Source organism: Bos grunniens, chromosome 4 (genome assembly GCF_055505025.1).
Source record: "Bos grunniens cultivar Pamir isolate PY7600 chromosome 4, Bosgru_T2T1.0, whole genome shotgun sequence".
Classification (NCBI taxonomy): domain Eukaryota; kingdom Metazoa; phylum Chordata; class Mammalia; order Artiodactyla; family Bovidae; genus Bos; species Bos grunniens.
In genome coordinates this window covers 31201744-31224711 of record NC_141168.1, presented here as the reverse complement: position 1 = coordinate 31224711, position 22968 = coordinate 31201744, and the positions used below count along the sequence as shown (strand labels likewise).

The 22968-nt window shown below is 40.7% G+C and overlaps 1 protein-coding gene across 1 annotated transcript; it reads right to left on the bottom strand.

Annotated features, from left to right (window-relative positions):
- Positions 1–5211: 5211 nt before the first annotated feature.
- GPR37 (G protein-coupled receptor 37) lies at positions 5212–22822 on the bottom strand. Its single transcript, XM_086398393.1, has 2 exons — positions 21735–22822; positions 5212–6569 (listed from the first exon to the last, which is right to left on the bottom strand). Exons 1-2 carry the CDS (start codon positions 22755–22757, stop codon positions 5751–5753), a joined length of 1842 nt encoding a protein of 613 aa, XP_086254519.1. The 5' UTR covers positions 22758–22822; the 3' UTR covers positions 5212–5750.
- Positions 22823–22968: the final 146 nt, after the last annotated feature.

Here is a 22968-nt window from a genome sequence, read left to right as displayed (position 1 = left end):
GGTCACAAAGAGTTGGACACAACCCAGCACACACACTACACACACACAAACACACCCATACTTAAATTTGGTGTAAATATCTAAAGAGTAAAACAAACCAGTCACATCTCTGTCTATATAGCAAGGCATTCAACTCAGAAGGTTTCTATGGATTTCACAGAATGTATTTCATATGAATTATTTATATCTCCTAAAACTTGAATAAAAATATTTAATTCAGTTTGTGGAATTGACAGCAGTTGAAGTAATAGGAAATGAAAATGTCATTTAACAGTTATGCAATTGATTAAAGTATTACTGGTTCAAGAGAATGATCACTTTGAGATTGATTACCATACTATTTTGTAAAATCAATCTTTAAAGTCTGAGCACTGGAGCCAAAAGATTGCTAATTCTCTGTAAGTTTATAAATGCAATGGACAATTATTGATTTAACACCAGAGGAATCAAAGTGTTTCATTTGATCTTTGTAGGAATCAAAGATCTCATAACTTGATAATAATGATCTCCTACTTATACCAATATGATTTCTCCAATTAATGACTAATTATCCTATTTCATATTGCAATATTTGGGGTGAAAGTGTGGAAACACAATTCAGTGAAATATAATGAAAAATCAAGACTCAGAATTGTGAGGCTGTTATGTTAAATATAAAAGGAAGTCAGTTTTCTAATCACAATGATAAGTAGTCCCCCATGAACCACAGAAGGGCAGTCTCACATTGATGAAGTGAAGTTATTTTACCTACATATAACCAAAACCCTTTGTGGATGAACAGCAATTTGTTTCATACAAACTCTGGTCTCATACTTGCCTTTGCTTTCAGCACGCCAGGCTTCTTGGTCCATCTTGGTTCCTGGGCTTGCTCTGTCTGTGTCCGTGTATGTGTGTGTGTGTGTGTGTGTGTGTGTGTGTGTGTGTGTATGTGTGTGAGCTCACATGCACACTCAGTTGCTCAGTGGTGTCCAACTCTTTGCAACTCCATGGACTGTAGCCTGCCAGGCTCCTCTGCTGCACTCAATATGCCAGCAAATTTGGAGAACTCAGCAATGGCCACAGGACTGGAAAAGGTCAATTTTCATTCCAACCCCAAAGAAAGGCAATGCCAAAGAATGCTCAAACTACCACACAGTTGCACCCATCTCACATGCCAGTAAAGTAATGCTTAAAATTCTCCAAGCCAGGCTTCAGCAGTACGTAAACTATGAACTTCCAGATGTTCAAGCTGGTTTTAGAAAAGGCAGAGGAACCAGAGACCAAATTGCCAACATCCGCTGGATCATCAAAAAAGCAAGAGAGTTCCAGAAAAACATCTATTTCTGCTTTATTGACTATGCCAAAGACTTTGACTGTGTGGATCACAGTAAACTGTGGAAAATTCTGAAAGAAATGGGAATACCAGACCACCTGACCTGCCTCTTGAGAAACCTATATGCAGGTCAGGAAGCAACAGTTAGAACTGGACATGGAACAACAGACTGGTTCCAAATAGGAAAAGGAATACATCAAGGCTGTATATTGTCTCCCTGCTTATTTAACTTATATGCAGAGTACATCATGAGAAACGCTGGGCTGGAAGAAGCACAAGCTGGAATTAAGATTGCCAGGAGAAATATCAATAACCTCAGATATGCAGATGATACCACCCTTGTGGCAGAAAGTGAAGAGGAACTAAAAAGCCTCTTGATGAAAGTGAAAGAGGATGGTGAAAAAGTTGGCTTAAAACTCAACATTCAGAAAATGAAGATCATGGCATCTGGTCCTATCACTTCATGGCAAATAGATGGGAAAACAGTGGAAACAGTGGCAGACTTTATTTTGGGGGCTCCAAAATCACTGCAGATGGTGATTGCAGCCATGAAATTAAAAGACGCTTACTCCTTGGAAGGAGAGTTATGACCAACCTAGATAGCATACTCAAAAGCAGAGACATTACTTTGCTAACAAAGGTCCGTCTAGTCAAGGCTATGGTTTTTCCAGTAGTCATGTATAGATGTGAGAGTTGGACGGTGAAGACAGCTGAGCGCTGAAGAATTGATGCTTTTGAATTGTGGTGTTGGAGAAGACTCTTGAGAGTCCATTGGACTGCAAGGAGGTCCAACCAGTCCATTCTAAAGGAGATCAGTCCTGGGTGTTCTTTGGAAGGTATGATGCTAAAGCTGAAACTCCAGTACTTTGGCCACCTCATGCAAAGAGTTGACTCATTGGAAAAGACTCTGATGCTGGGAGGGATTGGGGGCAGGAAGAGAAGGGGACAACAGAGGATGAGATGGCTGGATGGCATCACTGACTCGATGGACATGAGTTTGAATCAACTCCAGAAGTTGGTGAAGGACAGGGAGGCCTGGTGTGCTGCAATTCATGGGGTCGCAATGAGTCAGACACGACTGAGCGACTGAACTGAACTAAATGTACATATTGTATTAATATGAGAGTATGGGGAAGAGGGGCTTCCCTGGTGGCTCAGTGATAAAGAATACTCCTGCCAATGCAGGAGATGTGGCTTTGATCCCTGGGTTGGGAAGATCCCCAGAGAAAGAAATGGCAACCCACTCCAGCATTTCTGCCAGGGAAATCCCATGGACAGAGGAGCCTGGCAGGCTACAGTCCATAGGATCGCAAAAAAGCCGGACACAACTTAGGGACTGAAAAACAACATGGGGGAGGGGGAGGGCAAGGCCTCTCACGTGAACACAAAATATTTTGAATGCCAAAAACATAAAGCTAATACCCTTTAATAATATGTTTTAAACACAAATTTTCACCAGGATTTTCCATGAGGCTTCTGTTCACACATAGTATAGGAACCTAACGGGACTGTTTATTTGTTCTTCAGTCACAGGCCAGGATGCCTTCCTCTATTCCTCTGTTATCTCTCTCTTCCTAAAGTGTTCAATTCTCCCACTGTCTTTCATCAGGTCCTTCTGAAAGCCTACCCCTCCAGTCAAAGCCTACCCCTCCAGTCATCCTATAGAGTCATTTGTGATTTCCTCTCATCTGAGGCATTCTCTCTCAATTATCCTAGAACTTTACACCTTCCTAAAGGCAATGGCACCCCACTCTAGTACTCTTGCCTGGAAAATCCCATGGGCAGAGGAGCCTGGTAGGCTGCAGTCCATGGGGTCGCAAAGAGTCGGACACGACTGAGTGACTTCACTTTCACTTCTCACTTTCATGCATTGGAGAAGGAAATGGCAACCCACACCAGTGTTCTTGCCTGGAGAATCCCAGGGATGGGGAGCCTGGTAGGCTGCCATCTATGGGGTCACACAGAGTCAGACATGACTGAAGTGACTTAGCAGCAGCAGCAGCAACCAGTCCCAGCAGATATCATATCTGTTTATATATGTGTCTTATTCCTTTCTTCTCAGCCCACCCCTACCTGTTTTTATAAGGTCTGACACTAAGTTTTATTTATGTTTATTTATTGCAGATTATAGCACAGAATCTTTTCTATACCACATGCTCGATCAGTTTCTTGATTTATTGTTGTTGTTGTTCAGTCACTAAGTCATGTCCGACCCTTTGCAATCCCCTGGACTGCAGCATGCCAGGCTTCCCTGTCCTTCACCATCTCCAGGAGTCTGCTCAAACTCATGTCTGTGGAGTTGGTGATGTCATCCTACCATCTCATCCTCTGTCATCCCCTTCTCCTCCTGCCTTCAATCTTTTCCAGCATCAGGTCTTTTCCAGTGAGTCGGTTCTTCAACTAAATACCATGAGACACACTGTGGAATGATAATTGTTGATCTGCTCGGCAGCCAAAACCCAGTTCAGGCATCCTCATTTCCAAAGACCTATTACAGGGATCTGTAAGAGGAACAATGGTGCCTTGTTTTTATTCTTCCTCAAATTCTTTGAAATACAGACAGTAGGGGGGAAAATCCCTTTGTAGAGTCCTGGACTGGGGAAAAGGATATATTCTGGGCACTATCATTTAGTTAATCTGGGTTTCATGCAGAAAACGAGTGGACTGAACTAAGTACTTTTAATTTTACTAGCACTAAAGTTGAATGATTTAAATAGCATTTAGTCAAGAAGAAAAAATGTGCTACTCGGTTATATTAAATAGTACAGAAACTGACAAGCAGAAAACACACAGGGCAGTTTCCAGCCAGAAAGCTGGCTTCCCCTATATGACTTTTCTGAGGACAGCAACATGACAATCACACTGCGTCACTCAGGTCACTGCCTCTGCCATCTGATTAGGGATGTGTCCCATGTGGCAGGCATTTTACACAACTGCTTTTACTTCAACTCCTTCAGGCATTCATATAATTCAAATGGAGAGGACTAGTTTTTTTTGTTGGGAGTTTACAGAATATCAATTTAAAGGTAGTACTTGAATATTTAAGTGTTTTAATCAAGATGTATATTAATTTAATTATTCCACCATACTGTAATTTATTAAAGAAATTAAGCCACACAGATTTAACCAAGTTCATTTTTTAAAAGGGGAAAAATAAGAATTCAAAGTGCTTCACATAGAATTCATGGTGCTTCAGAGGTCAGTGTTTAGATGAAATAGATGACAAATACATTGTTTTTTCATCTTTGGTTCCACTTATAATTCCTCATGGGAAAACCTGTAGCTCTATATGCTGGTTAAGAGGTAATTTTTTTTTTTTAAGATAGTTTCTTTCTACTCTGCTGTCTATTTATTCATATTTTATAAATATTTGGATGTAATTTGCATCTCTATCTGAATATTAAAAATACTTTTTTGAAACATATAATATAGTTTTATGAATCATACATATAAATAGTACTGTTAGGAAAACTTCTTTGTAACATAATGGTTTCCAATCTTAAAGCAAAATAGTCAACTGAGTGAAAGTCATTCAGTCGTGCCCAATTCTTTGCAAGCCCATGGACTATACAGTCCAGGGAATTCTCTAGGTCAGGATACTGAAGTGGGTAGCCTTTTGCTTCTCCAGGGGATCTTCCCAACCCAGGGATCGAATCCAGGTCTCCCACATTGCAGGTGAATTCTTTACCAGCTGAGTCACGAGGGAAGCTCAAGAATACTGGAGTGGGTAGCCTATCCTTTCTCCAGGGGATCTTCCCGACCCAGGAATCAAACCGGGGTCTCCTGCATTGCAGGCGGATTCTTTATCAACTGAGCTATCAGAGAAGCCTTAAAGGAAAATAGAATTTATAAAACAATAAGGTCAATTTTAAATCGTGCATAAAACCAGTACTTGTGTATTTAAAGCAATTAAAATATTTATTGAACCTTGGTTAAAAGTAGATTGACAATGAGGTTAAAGAATAAAGTGTCATTTATTTGGTGCTACTTGGTGAGTGCTTCTTAACTACAACTCATCTCACAAAACCACATACAATATACTTTCAATCACAACTCAAACAGAAAATAGCCTACGAAATCACATGGCTATAACCAATATACAGTGATTATATTTTTTAAAAGAATGAAAGTAAGTTAGCAATTAATTAAGGTGCAGTCACTTTTTTTCAAATAAAATATTAGCACCATACCAGATAAAATGATCTAAAATTATGGGCCTCCCATACTTCTTAAATAACTAAATATAAACTTCTTTTTCAAAGCACAAATATTAATTTGCAAAATCAGTTCTACCAGTAGTTAATATTTCTCTCTTTTTTTTTCGTTTGCATTTTTTTCCCAGTAAGGAAAAATAGGAGTAAAAACTTTCACAGGGTATGAAAATCAAACAAACAAACAAAAAAGAAAGCTAAGCCAACCCAAGGCTGTGCTCACTCCTTCAGCAATGAGTTCCAACAGAAGCAAATGTGGACATTTCCCGGCGTATGGTACTGAAGGGTGAGAGCTCCAGTTCTGTGGTGTATTCGTTGTCATTGTCATCACTGGTCACCGTGGACGACTTCTGAATGCACTCGTCACAGCAGCAGCAGCAGCAGTCCATAAAGGCCCGACTGAAAGGTTTGCAGAGACAGAAGAGGAGGACAGGGGTGACACAGGACTTAAAGAACAGAAGGAACTGGCTGATGATATTTAGAAGGTCCATTGTCTGCTGGGAAACCCCTGTGGCCATGTAAGCAGTCACAATGTTGCAAATGTTTTCAGGAATAATGCAAAATCCATATAAAATGGTCAAAGCCACGACTGTACAGTTCATCTGGCTTTCTAGCTGAATCTGTCGCTTATTCCCCCGGGTACAGGCTTTCTCGGCTTTGCGGATTTTCCTTGCAGTCACTAGAGAGCAGGTGATGGTGAAAAGCGTGGGCAAACAGAAGTAACAGCCGAAATACCACCAGAGTCTAGCACTGTCGTAGGTGAGGGCTAAGACATAGATGGTGTCGGGGAGGTCGGGGGAGATCTTGATGACGCAGCGCTCAGCAGGCGCTTGCCCGCTCAAGCCCAGGTCCTCCTTACTCAACTGGCGGAGCACCACTTCTGGCAGGGCTAGCAGGAGAGCGCCCACCCATATCACAGCAAGTTTGGCGGTTGTGGAAGAACAGTTTTCTATCATTTCATAGTACATCTGGACGTTGGTGGCCGCCCGGAAGCGGTCTATACACAGAGCGCATAAAGTGAAGGTAGTGACTCCCAGAGAAGCAACCTGCAGGAGGAACATAGAATATGTTTATCCTGGGTCATCTCTGAAAGATCAAAACATTAGGCAATAAATACAGATAGATGGGCGAAAAGTACCCCTCAAAAGAAAAGAACAATTTCCTGGAATCAGGCGTGGGTAACTGTTGTTGGTGACTTCTGATAAATCATGGTAAGGACAACAAATAAAAATAGAAGAAAAAAAAAGAAGAAATATAGTCGTTCTGGGTCATGGAGCCAAAAAATATTAAAGCTGGAAGGATGCATAAAGATCAGCTACGTTATAGACAACCAAAAGAGGTAAGGCGGTTCTCAAAGTCACAAGATAAGCAGAGTAATCATCTGAGAGCACCAAATTTACTCCACTGTTTGGGGTGAAATTAAAGTAATTTAATGTTTAATAAATGAAGTCATTATTTATATATTTAAACAAGGACAATGGATAGGAGGTAAAATGTTCCTGAAGGTTCAGATAAAACAGGAGACTAACAGAAAATCCCTTAAGTGAATGGGCTGCTTTGGGGTATACCCCAAATACCTACATTCAAATGGGCTTCCCAGGTGGCACTAATGGTAAAGAACCCACTGCCAATGCAGGAGATGTGGTTCCACCCCTGGGTTGGGAAGATCCCCTGGAGGTGGGCAAGGCAACCCCCTCTAGTATTGTATTCTTGCCTGGAGAACCCTATGGACAGAGCAGCCTAGAGGGCTACGATCTTCAGGGTCACAAAGAGTCAAACACAACTGAAGTGATTTAGCATGCACGCACACATGCACACACACACATGTGTGTGTGTATATATATATATAATTAATATACATTAATGTCTAAATTTTTAGGACTCTAAAGGACCATGTTGACAAAAGGAAAACCATTCGTCCTAACAATTTCAGCACTCAAAATATTAATTGTTTACTTACTACATTTAAGCTGTCATTCTCCCTAGAAAAATAGAAACTTGCCTTGTGGATTCTATGAATTCCAATGGCAAATAGCCTTCCTTCTTATACACCACATATTATTGTCTACTAGTTCTCATATGGAAAATAAGGATACTGCATGCATGTCCTGATTACTCTCATAACTATTGGTAGAGACAGTCTGAAAGTGAGATAAAATGAGGGGTTACCTGTATGAAAAGCAAAAATGAAAGAAAATAGGAATAATAAAGTCTACATCAGAGCAAATCAAGAGGTCATGGTTAAACTTATAACCACAGTTCTTTTACTACAAAATCTCCATGAAGTTTTCCATAAACATCAGCATAAACATCAATCTAATATGCCTGAGTCATCTCTACATTTACCTTTTTAAAATTAATTTTCAACTTAATGAGTTGTTCACCTTATTAGAAATATATTTTTCATTTATGCTAGAGACTCAAAATAATTCTAAAATTGAAGTCCACACTGTGCAACTGTCCTAAGAACAGATTGTATTTTATGTCAGTACTTTTTTTTAATATCACATTTTGGAAATCTAAGAAGAATGTGTCATTTTCTAAAGGAAGGTCTGCATCAAACAGTATTATTTGGAAATTGCTGTATTTTCTTGTACAGATTTTTGGAGGTTTTAATGTATATATTAGCTCTGCAAGTGTTTTGAGTCATCTCTCTATAAGATTGAGAGAGAAAATATATAAATTTTTTTGTAACAAAAAAACAAAAAAAATTCTCAGGCTATCAAATGTACAAGAGTCCTCAGCAAGACTTTCTGCACCATCTTCACTGAGGCAAAGCATGTGCATATTTCCTTGTCACCCTGTTTCCACGGTCAGTCCAAAAATACAAAGCTGCAAAAGTTTATGCTCGGCAGCCTTTTAAAATAATGAATAACATTTCTATTAAAAGGACAACTTGGCAATATGAAAATACTAGACTCTGAGAAGAAGCAGCCTCTTAGAGGCTCACAAAATCTATTTGCTTGGTAATTTTCTATCATTACTTACAGAGAATACACAATACACAAGAGACAGTATCTTCTCCCCGATTGAGCTCCATCATTTTAAATCTAGAGATTTAAAATCTGAACCAATTACTACAGGAGCTATCATGTGCATACCTATCTCAAATCTGTTAGAAAGCATTTAATGTGCGGTAACAGCAAAGAGCAAATGAATGTAGGTGGACAGATACTAAAACAGGTGTGTTAAATTATCAGCTCCTTGGATACCGTAAACTTTGCTGCATTTTCATTCTTAATGAAAAGATGTTCACTGCTTCAAAAAGAAAAAAAAAGGGGGGGGGGTGTTTATAGATTCTGTATAACTCATCTAAAAAAGAAAAAATTAAGACAAATTTTAAGCAGGATTTACATGTGCCTCGATTTTTTTTTCACTCAGGAATCCTTCCACATTTTATTTTATTTGAAGATGCTCAGTTCTTCCACCATACTCCTGAGAGCTGCAGTACTGAGTACTTCAAACATATTTGATGTGTAGTGCTCTTGACAAACCACGGATTATGGGAAACTTCTCAGTTGTCATACACAAATTTCAGGAAATTCCTGCATATAGCCTTCTACTTTCAAATTGTTCTTCTCTCTGATAAAATTCTCTGCAATTAGGATCCAGCTGAAATGAGGTAAACCATCCAGGAAGGTCACAAGAACTACAGAGAGTTGTTAAAAGAACCGCTGAGACAAACACCTCCCCAAATACAGACAGCACTTACTACGCAGTTGCCAAGAGCAACTGCATCCCAAATGCCAGTCCCAGATAGCTACTCTCTCCTGCTGCCACTGCCTGCAGTGTTATTACTCCAAATATTTTTCTATAAATTCACTTATGCACTTGAAACATGATGTGAAACAGCGAGAAAGGAGTACTTTCCCAAGTTATTTACAGGAGGCTGTAAACCTTTGTAGAGAACTAACTGCATGCCACAGAAATACATGGATAAAAATCAGTTGGAGAAGGAGTGGTGGGCTAATTTCTGTTTACTCAGATATGGAATCTATCCATGTAATTAGAATTGCTAAATGTTGGGGTAACATTTGGCCATGAAAAGATTTCTATCACAATTTTTAAATATACTTGTTTACATACAGCTCATTAGAAATTCTACCAAGATGAATGGTGCAATTATATACAATTATAAAACTGTATCATGAAGGCTGGATCTGTCTGAATTTAATGACCATATCTGATTGCTAAAATTCCATATCACTAGAAATATGCTCTTGGGAGTAAAGCTCTAAGCGTTAGCTTAGATGGTTAGTTCTTTGAAGCATATTCTGAGAGATGGAATGCATGAGATGCAATCTCTTATTAATTAAACTGCAACAGGAGGAATAATTAACATCAACAAAAGCAGAAATTTAAACACTTTGAATGGACAAGATGGTTAATTCCGAGAATCAAGATCAAAGGAAAGTTGGAAGCAGAAATCTTTAACTATTTGGGAAAATAATATGTCATTTTGAGGGGATTGGCATCAAAATACAGGCACTAGAGAATCGGAATAAACAACTCTGAAATCTTTTCACCAGCCATGTTCTGCTCTTCTTTGTGTCCTGGAAGAAGAACAACAGCAAATGTTGCTGCCCAGTCACCATCTAGAACAGTGAGGCTGTGGGCAGCTGTGGTCACCTGCGGTCACCTGCAGTGCTGCTTCAAGGGACCGTAGAGGCACAGGGCAAGTGGAGACCCTCATGTGGGAAAGCAGCAGTTCAATGCACAAGAGTTCTCCCTACCATTTAAGGGTCTAACTCAATACAAACAGCCAGCTGAGAGGAAACTACTGTCTTCAGCTAGTACTATTTTAAATCCCTGTTCATTCAAAATGATGTGAAGAAGGAGCACATGGATATGTTATGAAAAACATATGGTAGCTATAGCTCCACTTCTCAGAAGCTTCCTGCAAACAGGCAAAAAAGAAACCTTTATGAATGAGGTCAAGCTGCGAAAGTTTAACTCATACCAAATAAATAGTATATTTTGTTAAACCCTCTGATAGACATCAGTGATAACACTGATGGGGAAAGAAAAGACAGATGGACTTCCAAGCAAAAATTCTTTCATATGACATTGAACCCACATGTTTAACTATAGTGAAGCAACTGGAATACACTGATTTTTATAAAACAGGAACATTTCTAACCAAAGTCATGACACTGTACTCTCGCCTAACTTACATTTTACCTCAGAAAGACAAGTGCATCTATTTATGGGCTGTCCTTTGTACACAAGTAACCCTCAAAACAAGGGCATCATTGTTAAGAAAACCCATTCATTTGGGCCATGAATGATAACCCATTATAAGTCCATGGTTAGAGACCTAACAATCAGTCAGGAAAAAAAGCAGGAGCACAAGGTAGAGTTTCCTGTGAAACTCTAAATGGCTTGAGCTTGTGTCTCTGGCTTCCTCTTGGATTTTCCATAACGCATCTCCTCGAAACTCTCAGGGCAACTTCCCCACCAGAGACACTTTTTTGAGCAACAGTGTAGAAACCATGTTTTTTAAAGCCACTGTTTATCATCACTGTTTATCAAAGCCACTTTATTCATCACTATCAATGTGATGGCCTTTATCAAAAGGTCTTCATTTTGAAGCACATGCTAATCACGATCCTGCGGCAGTGACACACTTGTATTAGTGTTCCCAAACCAAAATACAGAGTGAGTAGGAGAGATGTGTCTCAGTCCTGGCAAGGATGCATAGGCCTCTGAAATGAAACAAAGCCCTTCACAGGCGCTCTTCCACAGTCAAAAAGAGGGCTTCTTACTTTTGTCAAAATCACTGAGATTTAATCTGATACAACTGCATATTATACGTATCTATTTATTTCAATTGTACCCAGCCTATTTCATCTTTACATGGTATCCAGTGTCAGGGAAAGAAGTTTCAAGGTATCAACTATCATTATTGCTGCATTCTCAACTTTACACCCTCATTTTTAAACTTGGTAACATGTTCTTACTAAGTTAAAAAAAAATGGAGACTATTTAAAAGTCAACATATCATCCTAAAATTCATATTTATCCTTTTACTTTTATCATTCCCACCTTGACATTCCTAACAATTGCAACTTTTGACTTCTGTAGAAGTACATTCCTTTGCAGTTAGAAAAAAATCATTTTGCTACAACTTATCTAAAATGTTATAATTTAAATATAACTATACCAATGCTTATTGGTTAAAAAAAAAAATTGCAACTAAAGCAAGATTAACATCATTTGTCCTAAAATGTAAGCCATCTATTGGAATCAACAGTTCTTAAGGAATTTATGCATTCTAAATTTATTCTCAATAATTAGAAATTCATTTCAAAGTGTAGTATTTGCCACAAGCCCAAAGTCTAGATTTCAACTCTTAATATTATAATGTTCTTTCTAATCAATCTTAAAATGAACTGGAATTTCTGTTTTTCACCTAGGGGTTCTGATGAGTTTCCAAAGACCTATAACAAATTTTCACCTGTTTTTTCTTGTGAATAATGACATTGCACCATTGCATATGGTCCTGTTGTTGTTGTTCTGTTGCTGAGTGGTGTCTGACTCTTTGTGACCCCATGGACTGCAGAATGCCAGGATTCCCCTGCCCTTCACTATCTCTCAGAGTTTTCTCAAACTCATGTCCACTGAGTCTGTGATGCCATCCAACCATCTCATCCTTTGTTGCTCCCTTCTTCTCCTGCCCTCAATCTTTCCCAGCATCAGGATCTTTTCCAACGAGCCAGCTCTTTTGCATCAGGTGGCCAAAGTATTGGAGCTTCAGTTTCGGCATCAGTCCTTCCACTGAATAGTCAGGGTTGATTTCCTTTAGGATTGACTGGTTTGATCTCCTTGCTGTCCACGGGACTCCTTGGATAGCAAGCAGTCCCTGGCACATGGTGGTGAACCTAAACTAAAGACAAAATCAGAACTGGCCTCATCCATTTGTTGTTAGGTAATTATGATTTGAAGGACATTGAGAGACCATATTTAAAGACACAATTTCTCTGTTCTTAACCAAAATCCCATTCTGAGTAATAGGTTAAGGAAGTAGTACTCTTTCTTTATTCATCCTTCTTTTAAAAGACATGTATCTCTAAATGTCACATCTTACTGTGAATTAGTTAACAGATGCTTTTCCTATATGAGAGAAATTTGAACCAAGGAGAAGCATCAGAGGTAGGAGGAAAGTTCCCTGAAGGCAGGAAGTGATGATAAGGGAGTGAAAAATGGCAGCCCCGAGTACAGTCATAGACCTAATTGAAATGACTCATTGTAGGCTAGGATCAAATCAGTGACCTTGGCCTCCTTCATGCTGTGAACCACTCAAGTGTGCTGATAGATCACATTGAAAACCATCATAAATTCACAAGCTGAAAGTATTCTATCTCAAGAATAAGTCTGGAACTGTGATTATATCCGGTTTTTATGGAAGTTTTATGGAAAGTGTCTGTACCGACTTTGCAAATAGAAAGAGCCCATGTTTGAGGTTGTAGCAATTCCATTCTCCACTCCACCTTGAAATTTTCCAAGAGATCATCTCTTCTGGCACAAAGAATACCATTCTCATAAGGACACCTAAAAGTTAGTCTTGGCAACAAGGTTGAGTTAATTATGGGACTCTGGCAGGTCAATTCGTGGTAAGAAATATGACAGAAGATCTCTGGAGGATGGGTGCAGAAGTGCAGTGTCAGAGACAAACCTCAGTGCACAGCGGTATACACATTCTTCTCCTCACTTGGTCCACATCCCAGACTCAGAGCCCTGTGCTTCCAATGGGATACCATTAAACCTAGGACTGTAGCCTTCCAGGCTCATTTGTTCACGGGATTTCCCAGGCAAGAAGACTGGAATGGGTTGCTGTTTCTTTCTGCAAGGGATCTTCCCAACCCAGGGATCTAACCCAAGTCTCCTGCCTTGGAGGTGGATTCATTACCACGGAGCCACCAGGGAAACCCTACAATTCACAGGAAGAGCTATTAAAGGTGGGACTTCTCTCATGGCCCATGTAGTACAAGGGTGGAGCCTTGGGTAGACTCAGAAGCTCAGATCTATTTTGCTTTCACATAAATATTTACTTCTTTTTCGCTGTTGAAGGATATTTTGTTGATATAACCACATACTTTGAAAGCCCTCAAAAACTGAGGGTAAGTCCTAAAGTTGATTGTGGGCTTGAGGGATGACTCCAGTTCTCCATGCTTCCATTTTCCCTGGCTCTATAATAAGGTGTAAAGTATCTCTCTTGTCAGCCTTTCTTCCCAGGTCCTCTAAGGTCAAACTAAACAGTTGGTATGTTTAAGAGATTTTCGGAAGAAAAGGACATCATTTAACATTCTGCTATTGCACTGCTACATAAACCATTCATTTAAGTACAATTTTAAAAACTCGATTTACTTAATGTCTTTATGACTAATAAGGATGACTAATTCCAACTCGGAAATGGTTATCTCAGGCATTGTATTTCCAAATAATAATTTAACATTTAACAATATTTAGAATAATTCTGCATTCTAAATGATATGTCTAGGACAGTCATATCTGCTGAAATATCTCATACACCTCATATCCTAAGACAAATTGAAAAAGCAAGAAAGCATGAATTAATAGTTGCAGCTTTTCACCATGGCTCTGCTGCTGCTGCTGCTAAGCCACTTCACTCGTGTCCGACTCTGTGCGACCCCATAGACGGCAGCCCACCAGGCTCCCCTGTCCCTGGGATTCTCCAGGCAAGAACACTGGAGTGGGTTGCCATTTCCTTCTCCAGTGCATGAAAGAGAAAAGTGAAGGTGAAGTCGCTCAGTCGTGTCCGACTCTCAGCGACCCCATGGAACGCAGCCTACCAGGCACCTCCATCCATGGATTTTCCAGGCAAGAGTACTGGGGTGCCAAAGAGTGGGGTGCCATTGCCTTCTCACCATGGCTGTAGGCTGTACATATGTATGAAAACTAACAGTAAGAATATGATTGAAAAGGAATGAAAGGGAACATAGTTTTCAGTTGAATTTTTTCATCTTTGGAGAGAGGAAGAGCAGTTGTGAGATGACTGATTCCAAGGCCATTCCTGAGCCTCCATGACAGCTTGTTTAAGCCCCTCTTATCGTATTATCACACTGTATAGCATGTGGTTTCACTTGTCTGTAATAGCAGTAACACATCTATGTTACTGAACTCTGGAAACTTTTCCCTCTCTATCCCTCCTGTTCCCTCCTAATTTAGTGCCTAGCATAGAATAAAAGCCCAATAAATGTTTAATGAATGAATGGATAGTAAATAAATGAATGAATAATGACATCTATGGAAGAGGACTATAGAAAATAATGAATTATTTAAGCTGCTCTTTAGTCCTTATTGGGTGCTAGTGTTTTGTGAATAATTCTTAAAAGCTGAAAGCCAACTGATATCTCTAGGAGGCAAGTAAAAAAACCTATATTTTTGTTTCTACTTCATTGGCAAGCTTTACAAAAGGAAAGCATTCTTATAATCAATAGTTAAGGAAAGTATTTGAATTTCACATTTGATTATTATAAAACTTTCATTCCTCATGTGTATTAAAAAGCAGAAACATCACTTTGCCAACAAAGGTACATATAGTCAAAGCTATGACATGTCATGTATGTAGTCATGAACAGATGTGAGAGTTGGACCATATAGAAGGTTGACACCTGAAGAATTGATGCTTTTGCACTGTGGTGCTAAAGACTCTTGAGAGTCCCTTGGACTGCAAGGAGATCCAACCAGTCAATCCTAAAGAAATCAACCTTGAATAGTCATTGGAAGGACTGATACTGAAGCTGAAGCTGAAGCTCCAATGCATTGGCTACCTGATGTGAAGAACTGACTTACTGGAAAAGACCCTGATGCTGGGAAAGATTGAAGGCAGGAGGAGAAGGGGACAACCAAGGATGAGATGGTTGGATGGCATCACAGACTCAATGGACATGAGTTTGAGCAAACTCTGGGAGATAGTGAAGGACAGGAAAGCCAGGAGTGCTGCAGTCCATGGGGTCACAAAGAGTCAGACATGACTTAGCAACTGAACAACAACATTTCTCAGGTGGAACCCAAGTTCAATAAACTTCATTGTACACCGTTCATGAATAGTTATACATAGGCGCACACTCTATTTTTTTTTCTTCTTTTCTGGTTAACTCTTTGGAGTTATCAGCCAAATATTTCTCTTACATGGGAATGTGAAAATTATTATAAAGGATTAATAGGAAGTCATACAATATTTGTTAAGTACCATTCTCATTCAGTGTGTTTATTTTCCCTGAGAACATTATTAGTAACTTTCAAATGGCTCTCAAAACTGTGTTCTTCCACTTAAAAGTCCATCAGTATAACTAATTCTTCTCCAGGGGATTTTCCCTACCCAGAGATCTAACCTGTGTCTCCTGCCTTGGCAGGCAGATTCTTTACCTCTGAGCCACCACGGAAGCCCACTGGCAACCCACTCCAGTATTCTTACCTGGGAAATCCAGAGGACAGAGGAGCCTGGTGGGCTACAGTCCATGGGGTCGCAAAGAGTCAGAAATGACCTAGCGACTAAACAAACCAATGTCTAATGCACTCCTCAAGCAAAGTTACTATCTCCTGTGATCAGCATGTTAGTACTTTAATGTAGGAGTTCTAGGGAAATCTGTGTAGAATAGCATACCTGTATGGAGCCTGGTGGGCTGCCGTCTATGGGGTTGCACAGAGTCGGACACGACTGAAGTGACTTAGCAGTAGCAATGGCAATATAAGGGCTTCCCAGGTGGTGCTAGTGGTAAAGAACATGCCTGCCAATGCAGCAGACATGAGATGGGAGTTCGATCCCTGGGTCAGGAAGATCATCTGGATGAGGGCATAGCAACCCACTCTGTATTCTTGCCTGGAGAATTCCAAGGACAGAACAGCCTGGCAGGCTACAGTCCATGGGGTCACAAAGAGTCAGACAGGACTTAGCAACTGAACAACAACAACAAGGATTCTCTCATAGCTTCCCTGGTGGCTCAGTGGTAAAGAATCTGTCTGCCAGTGCAGGAGAGGAGGGTTCCATCCCCAGCTTGGGAAGATACCCTGGAGGAGATGGCAACCCACTCTAGTACTCTAGTATTCTAGCCTGGGAAATCCCATGGACATAGAAGCCTGGCAAAAGAGTCAGACACAACTTAGCAACTAAAAAACAACATATTATTCAAAACCTCCAACTGACATCCAAAGAGAAATATACATTTAGCAGCAGATCTGGATCAGATGATATACTTCCATCTGGTCGGCTTTCATCAAGTAATGAGCAAAGGGCTGTTCCAGTTGCCACATTCAATGCCTGAGTTATTTGGCTTTAAGCACTTGTTATATCTTTTTTGCCTTTTCATAGTGTTCATGAGGTTCTCTCAAGGCAAGAATATTGGGGACGACAGAGGATGAGATGGTTGGATGGCATCACCGACTTCAATGGACATGAGTTTGAGCAAGCTTCATTGCTCAAACTCCATTGAGTTGGTGATGGACAGGGAAGCCTGGTGTGCTGCAGTCCATGGGGTCACAAAGAACTGGACACAACTGAGCGACTGAACTGAACTGAAGCATTTGTTAGATCCCTAGAAAATGGTACGGTAGGGATCTCTTCTGCCATCCTCCTACTGCAGTCCACACCCAGACCTCCATATGCAAGCAGCACATACATTCTCTCTCCACAAACAACTATTGCTTGGAGTATAGTGTTTTTTTTGTTTTGTTTTGTTTTTTTCTGGTGACTTTCTGATAAACCAGTTTAAAATGATGTATGTGTTAGGATGGCCACCATCCACCCAGACTTCCTTCTCTCCTGTCCCCTTTTCCTACCATTCCATCTACCCTTGGTCTGTATGGGACTTATCACTAGACCACAAAGACTTCATAATCCTGGAACAGAAAGAGAGAAATTATCAACTACATATGTTCCCACTATGATCCCACTCACAGTAACATTAAATATAATAGAATTCCTTTTCTAGAGATAGACTCTGGAAGCTCAGTGTTCTCCTTACACTTTATGTCAACACTCTGAAATAAAGAAGAGTTGAATGCAAATTGCAAAGACCTATTCTTTCTGCTGAAGAAACACCTATTTTTCTATGCAAACAGAGTGAAGTCGCTCAGTTGTGTCAGACTCTTTACGACCCCATGGACTGTAGCCTACCAGTCCCCTCTGTCCATGGGATTTTCCAGGCAATAGTATTGGAGTGGATTGCCATTTCTTTCTCCAGGGGATCTTCCCAACCCAGGGATCGAACCTGGGTCTCCCGCATTGTAGACAGATGCTTTACCGTCTGAACCACCAGGAAAGTCAAACAGAATTCTCCCCTAAATTCTTCTACCTCCTTCTGCTGCTACTGCTGCTAAGTCGCTTCAGTCGTGTCCGATTCTGTGAGACCCGAGACGGCAGCCCATCAGGCTCCCCCGTCCCTGGGATTCTCCAGGGCAAGAACACGGGAGTGGGTTGCCATTTCCTTCTCCAATGCATGAAAGTGAAAAGTGAAAGTGAAGTCGCTCAGTCATGTCCGACCCTCAGCAACCCCATGGACTGCAGCCTACCAGGCTCCTCAGTCCATGGGAGTTTCCAGGCAAGAGTACTGGAGTGGGGGTGCCATTGCCTTCTCCAACTTAAGATGATGCTAATACTCAAGCTCAAGAAGAAAGAACTATAGTAGAGAAGGAAATGAAGGCAAAAGAGAAGGTAGAGAAAATCTGTAAAGATCAATCAAAATGAATTGTGGTTAAAATTTTAAAATAAACACATTGAAAAAGGCAAAAACAACTACTAGAAAAATGGTAGCTCAGACATTATAAATCAATAGAGAGTGTGTGATGGGAAAAGAATAGCCAACAAATAAGATAAATATAAAAAAGTAAAAAGTAAAGAAAGGATCAAATCTAGATAATAAAAGGAGATGAAATGTCAAATAATTTTCAGAGTCTTGCAGCCAAGAAGAAAAAGATTCATAATGAAGGCAAATTGTGGAAAAAGTTTTAAAAAATATTTGTAATGTGCTCCCCAATCTAAGACAATTTGTAGTTGTTAAGAACATAAAGTACAACCTATGTATATGTATTTGATTATTAAGATAATCATCATTGGCACATTTAAAAGTGCAGTTGTCCCAAATTATTGCAACTTTTAAAAATTTAATGAGCTACCAACTAGGGAATTTACTGTCAGTTTATGGGAAGGAAGATGAAATTTAAAAATATAAAAAGCCATAAATTTCATCATAAAACAAATGATGTCAACTAGGTTTATTGTTTTTTTCCTGTCTGTTGGGTTCAAAAGTTTTTTTAAAAGATAACGAGGAGCAGAAAAAGAAAACAGTTACTGGACACTGTTTTGCCTCATAGATTTTTGCCTAATAACCAAATATCAACATTAAGGGTTGAGACGAAGGGTCTGGTTGCCATTGACTAGTGTATATATTTAGGAGGGTCATTTCTCTTCTCTGAGTGTCATGTTTCATCTTTAAAATGAGGGGATTCAGTTAGAATGTTACCTGGTTCTAATTCGACATGATAATTCAAAGGTCAATGTAGTGGATGCTATTGTTCCCACACACATTGCTTCTCCACCCCAGAGTCCTTTAAGGAATCAAATGCTGACTTCCCAGCTGCTGGGACTATTGGTAGTTGATGTCTCTTAGCTGCATTCCTCTATAGGATTGCCCTTGACCAAAGAGATGCACCCAGCTCAAGGTTATGCCCCCTGCCTGGGAGCAACTTGTATCCAGTGACAGGTCCATAAGGGCTGGGTCCTCCTGCCTACATTCAGGACATTCCTGTAGAACCATCCCAGCCTGTGGGGATGGTAGAGCCTGTAGAGCTCCTGTGCTGTCTGTTGAAGTCTTTGTGACATCTGCATCACAGTTCAACGTCCCTGTTTTTTCCCAGAAACCCAACATGGAATAGGCATTAGATCCCTCTTACTTCTGTGAAAATAGCAATACCTCTTAGAGGCAGAAATGCTTTATTCTGAAATTTGGATTGTATTTCTTGCACTCATAATCAGGAACTGTGGAGCTAATACTACTGTCTGATCACAGTAGTGATCATTTTCATAGAAAATGATGAAATATTATAGAATTATTTCAGAAGAACAGGATTAAGTATGAGTATAGAAACGCTAAATCTTAAGGTCTTTATTCATTACTCTAACAGTGAAATGTATATTATAGTTTAATTTTTCAAGAAAAAAATGAATGAATCTTTACTTCAAGCCTTTGCTTCTCTAGAGGAAAAAAAAAAGCTCTGTACCAAAAACTAAAAAAACAGAAAGGGCTATGAAGAAGGAGAAAATACAAAGTAAAAAATAACAATAATTGCTATTCTTAAGGAGATGAGAATTAAATTTAAAAACTGAATACAAATGAAAAAAATATGTATTTTCTAAAATCCTCAGAATTAGAAAGAGAAAGAAAATTAAAACACATACATAATAAATACCATCACTCGAAACTCCTAGGTCTCATAAAACTCACCAAAATTTGATTATTCTTTTCTGATTTTGAATTAAATTATTTTAAAGTTTGTGTGTGTGTGTTTTTAAAGAACTTTAGTATTTTTTTTTCTTTCCCAGTTTCTTTTTTCTGTCCTCTTTATTGTTTTCCCTCTTCTGTATGAAGATTTTATCCTGTCCAGTACATTTAAAACAAGCTTTCCTCTTCTTGGAAGTAACTCTCCTATTTACTTATGAGTTTACTTTTGTCTCTTTTTTGCATATGTCAATTTCTTCTGCACTGTTTAAACAATCAGAGAAACCTTACATTGAAATTGACCTTGAAAAGATGACTGGTAGACACATATTCTCTTCATAAATTTAACTTCCTTCTCTGCAATTCAAAAATGAGCTGTCTTCCAAATAAATTAGATGTTTCGGAGCTGCTTGGAGCTTGGCAACAAGAGAAATCCTAGATCTTGGTAAAGCAGCAACAGCTGATTTAGCAAGCATGCAATGATCCTGCAGCTGATCCCTGCCAGAATAGCAGAGGGTCTTATTTACAGCTTCTTGCCTCGGTCCTTCTAAGTAGGTACTGTTTTCTGTTTACTTTTCCCCTAGCTCTGGGCCCTGGAACAATGCTGAACATAGTGTCACTGGCCCTGGTGCCAGACAGGATCAGGGGCTCTGGAATATTTACAGTTTCTCTTCTGCTTCCATAAATGAAATGGGCAGTCTGAATGGAGGAAATCAAGGGCCAGCTGGCTAAAAACACAACTGGCAACAAAGCACTTGGGCTCCATCCAAGAGCTGGTGTTTAAAGAGAAGCCATTTAAAGAGCAAATTCCAACTACCATAATAACGGTTAAGGACACTAGCTGTAGGATGTTACAGTAAAATTTTACTCAAAGATTCTCATTTCCAAACTTCAGAACCTATTAAGTGTCCCCTACGTCTTAAGAAAATTTCTAGTCTTAGAAAAGTAGTCCCTCCATCACACCCTAACAAATGTCAAATATATACTATATATTTTGAGAATGTTCATTAAATTCTGTGCCATGAGGTTCAAAGTGTTATTTTTGCTTAAGGTCATTCATACAAAATAAATAAAATGGTTACAAAATTGAGGAATGAAAACAGAGGGACAGAAATGACATAAGAATATAAGAATTCAGATAGGATAGCATGGCAGACAGCCAGACCCTAAAACTAATTTGGGAAGTTACTAATGTATTGAAGCAAGTGACAAACAAAGAAAAGTAGATTTCCTCTGTTAAACAAAATATTACTCAATTTTTTTTATATTTAAGGAAAGAATTTAATAATATTCTTGGGGAATAAATCATATTGGAGCACTAGAAACCTAGTAGATAAATGATATAGGACTTTGGCTCTAATAATGACAGTCAAGGACTGATTGTTTATTAACCCTAGAATCTGACAGTCTCCAAATACACACACACACACACACACACACACCATAAAACACCATATTCAGAGAAATACGTTTAAAACCTAAACAATCCTATGTATAATGAGATCATAGTTATTTCCCAATTCAGGAGCAGATGAGTTTGAAGGTGACCGGACAAAGCCTGCTCAGGTCCGCCCCCCACACCCAGTGTATAAATGCCAATGCATATACATGATTGGCAAGAGAAATGGGGGAGAGACTCAGGAAAAGCGCAGGGGTTCAGCAGCCAGGTAGGTGTGTGGAGCAGCAGTCCTGATGCTATAAATCCCGGAAATGAATAAAGCCAGTAGCTCGAGACCCCCTGGACGGCATTACCTCTATATAGGGCACGATCTTGCAGGAGAAGTCCTCCAGCAGCCACTTCTTGGTCAGTTCATGAAAGATGACCAGCGGAAGGCAGAAGAAGATGATGAGAAAGTCCCAGAAGGCCAGGTTGGCCAAGAGGGAGTTGGAGATGCTCCGCATGTAGTAGTTGTGACACACGATGCACATCACTGCCAGGTTGCCAATGATGCCGGTCCCGAAGATCACCACGGACAAACACATGACCGCATAGGCTCCGTACGACTCCTGGGTGAGCGGGTAGAACGGGTTCTTCAGTCGCAAGCGTGGGTGCGTGCTGTTCCCCCGCCGGGGACCCCCACGTTCATGAACTCCTTCAAGGGAGGACCCATTCTGAGCCAGCGCCCTGCCAGGGGGTGCAATCGTCCGCCCTTCGTACCCCGACGGCCCATGGACCGTCTTGGGTTGGGGGTCATGGTGAGAACCTTGGAGTTTCCCAGCTCTCCTTGGCCAATAATAAAGGTCGCTGGCTCCGGGTTCTTTCCTTGCACTCTGCTCCTGGCTACGCCCAGAAAGGCCAGCGCCTCTGGAACCCTTCTTCTCCTCTGAGGTGTGAAGGAAGAACTGGAGAGCCGTGGGGTTCCCTCTCCCCAAAGTTTCAGGGGGCTCCTGACCCCGGGCACCTTTCCACCTCCAGGCTCCAGGTGGCCTAGCCGGTGGTCCCGAGGGCTCAGCTGCCAACGCCTCCGCCCCTCTGCCCACACCTGGGTCACCGCCGGGACCGGCCGGTAGGTCCCACGGGGGCGCCGAGCGCACCACTGCCTCCTGCTCCTCCTCCCTGGGCTCACGAGTTGGCAGAAGGTCTCCTGCAGAATCTCCTGGTCCCCAAGCGTCCCTGCTGCGACGCTGGATCAGTGTAGGTGAACATCTTTCTCCCAGACAATTTTCCTTCCTGGGCGCAAGGGCGGACCCGAGGGCAGGAGAAGCGGACACCTTGAGCAATAGCAGAAGCAGCAGCCGCGAGGTGCGGGCGAGAGGTGCGCCCGCGGCCCGCATGGCTGGGCGAGGGCGCACCCAGCAGCAGCGGCTCCTGCTTAGGACCGACACCTGCTGCCTAAGTTGCCGCTGAGAGTTAGGCACATGTCACATACTAACCCCCGCCCCGGCAGCGGGGGACGGGAGATTACGGGGATATTGGGGGATGGGTCTTGGGGTCACAACCCTCCCCCTCTACGATCCTTCCTTGTTTGGCGTCCTGAGCATTTCT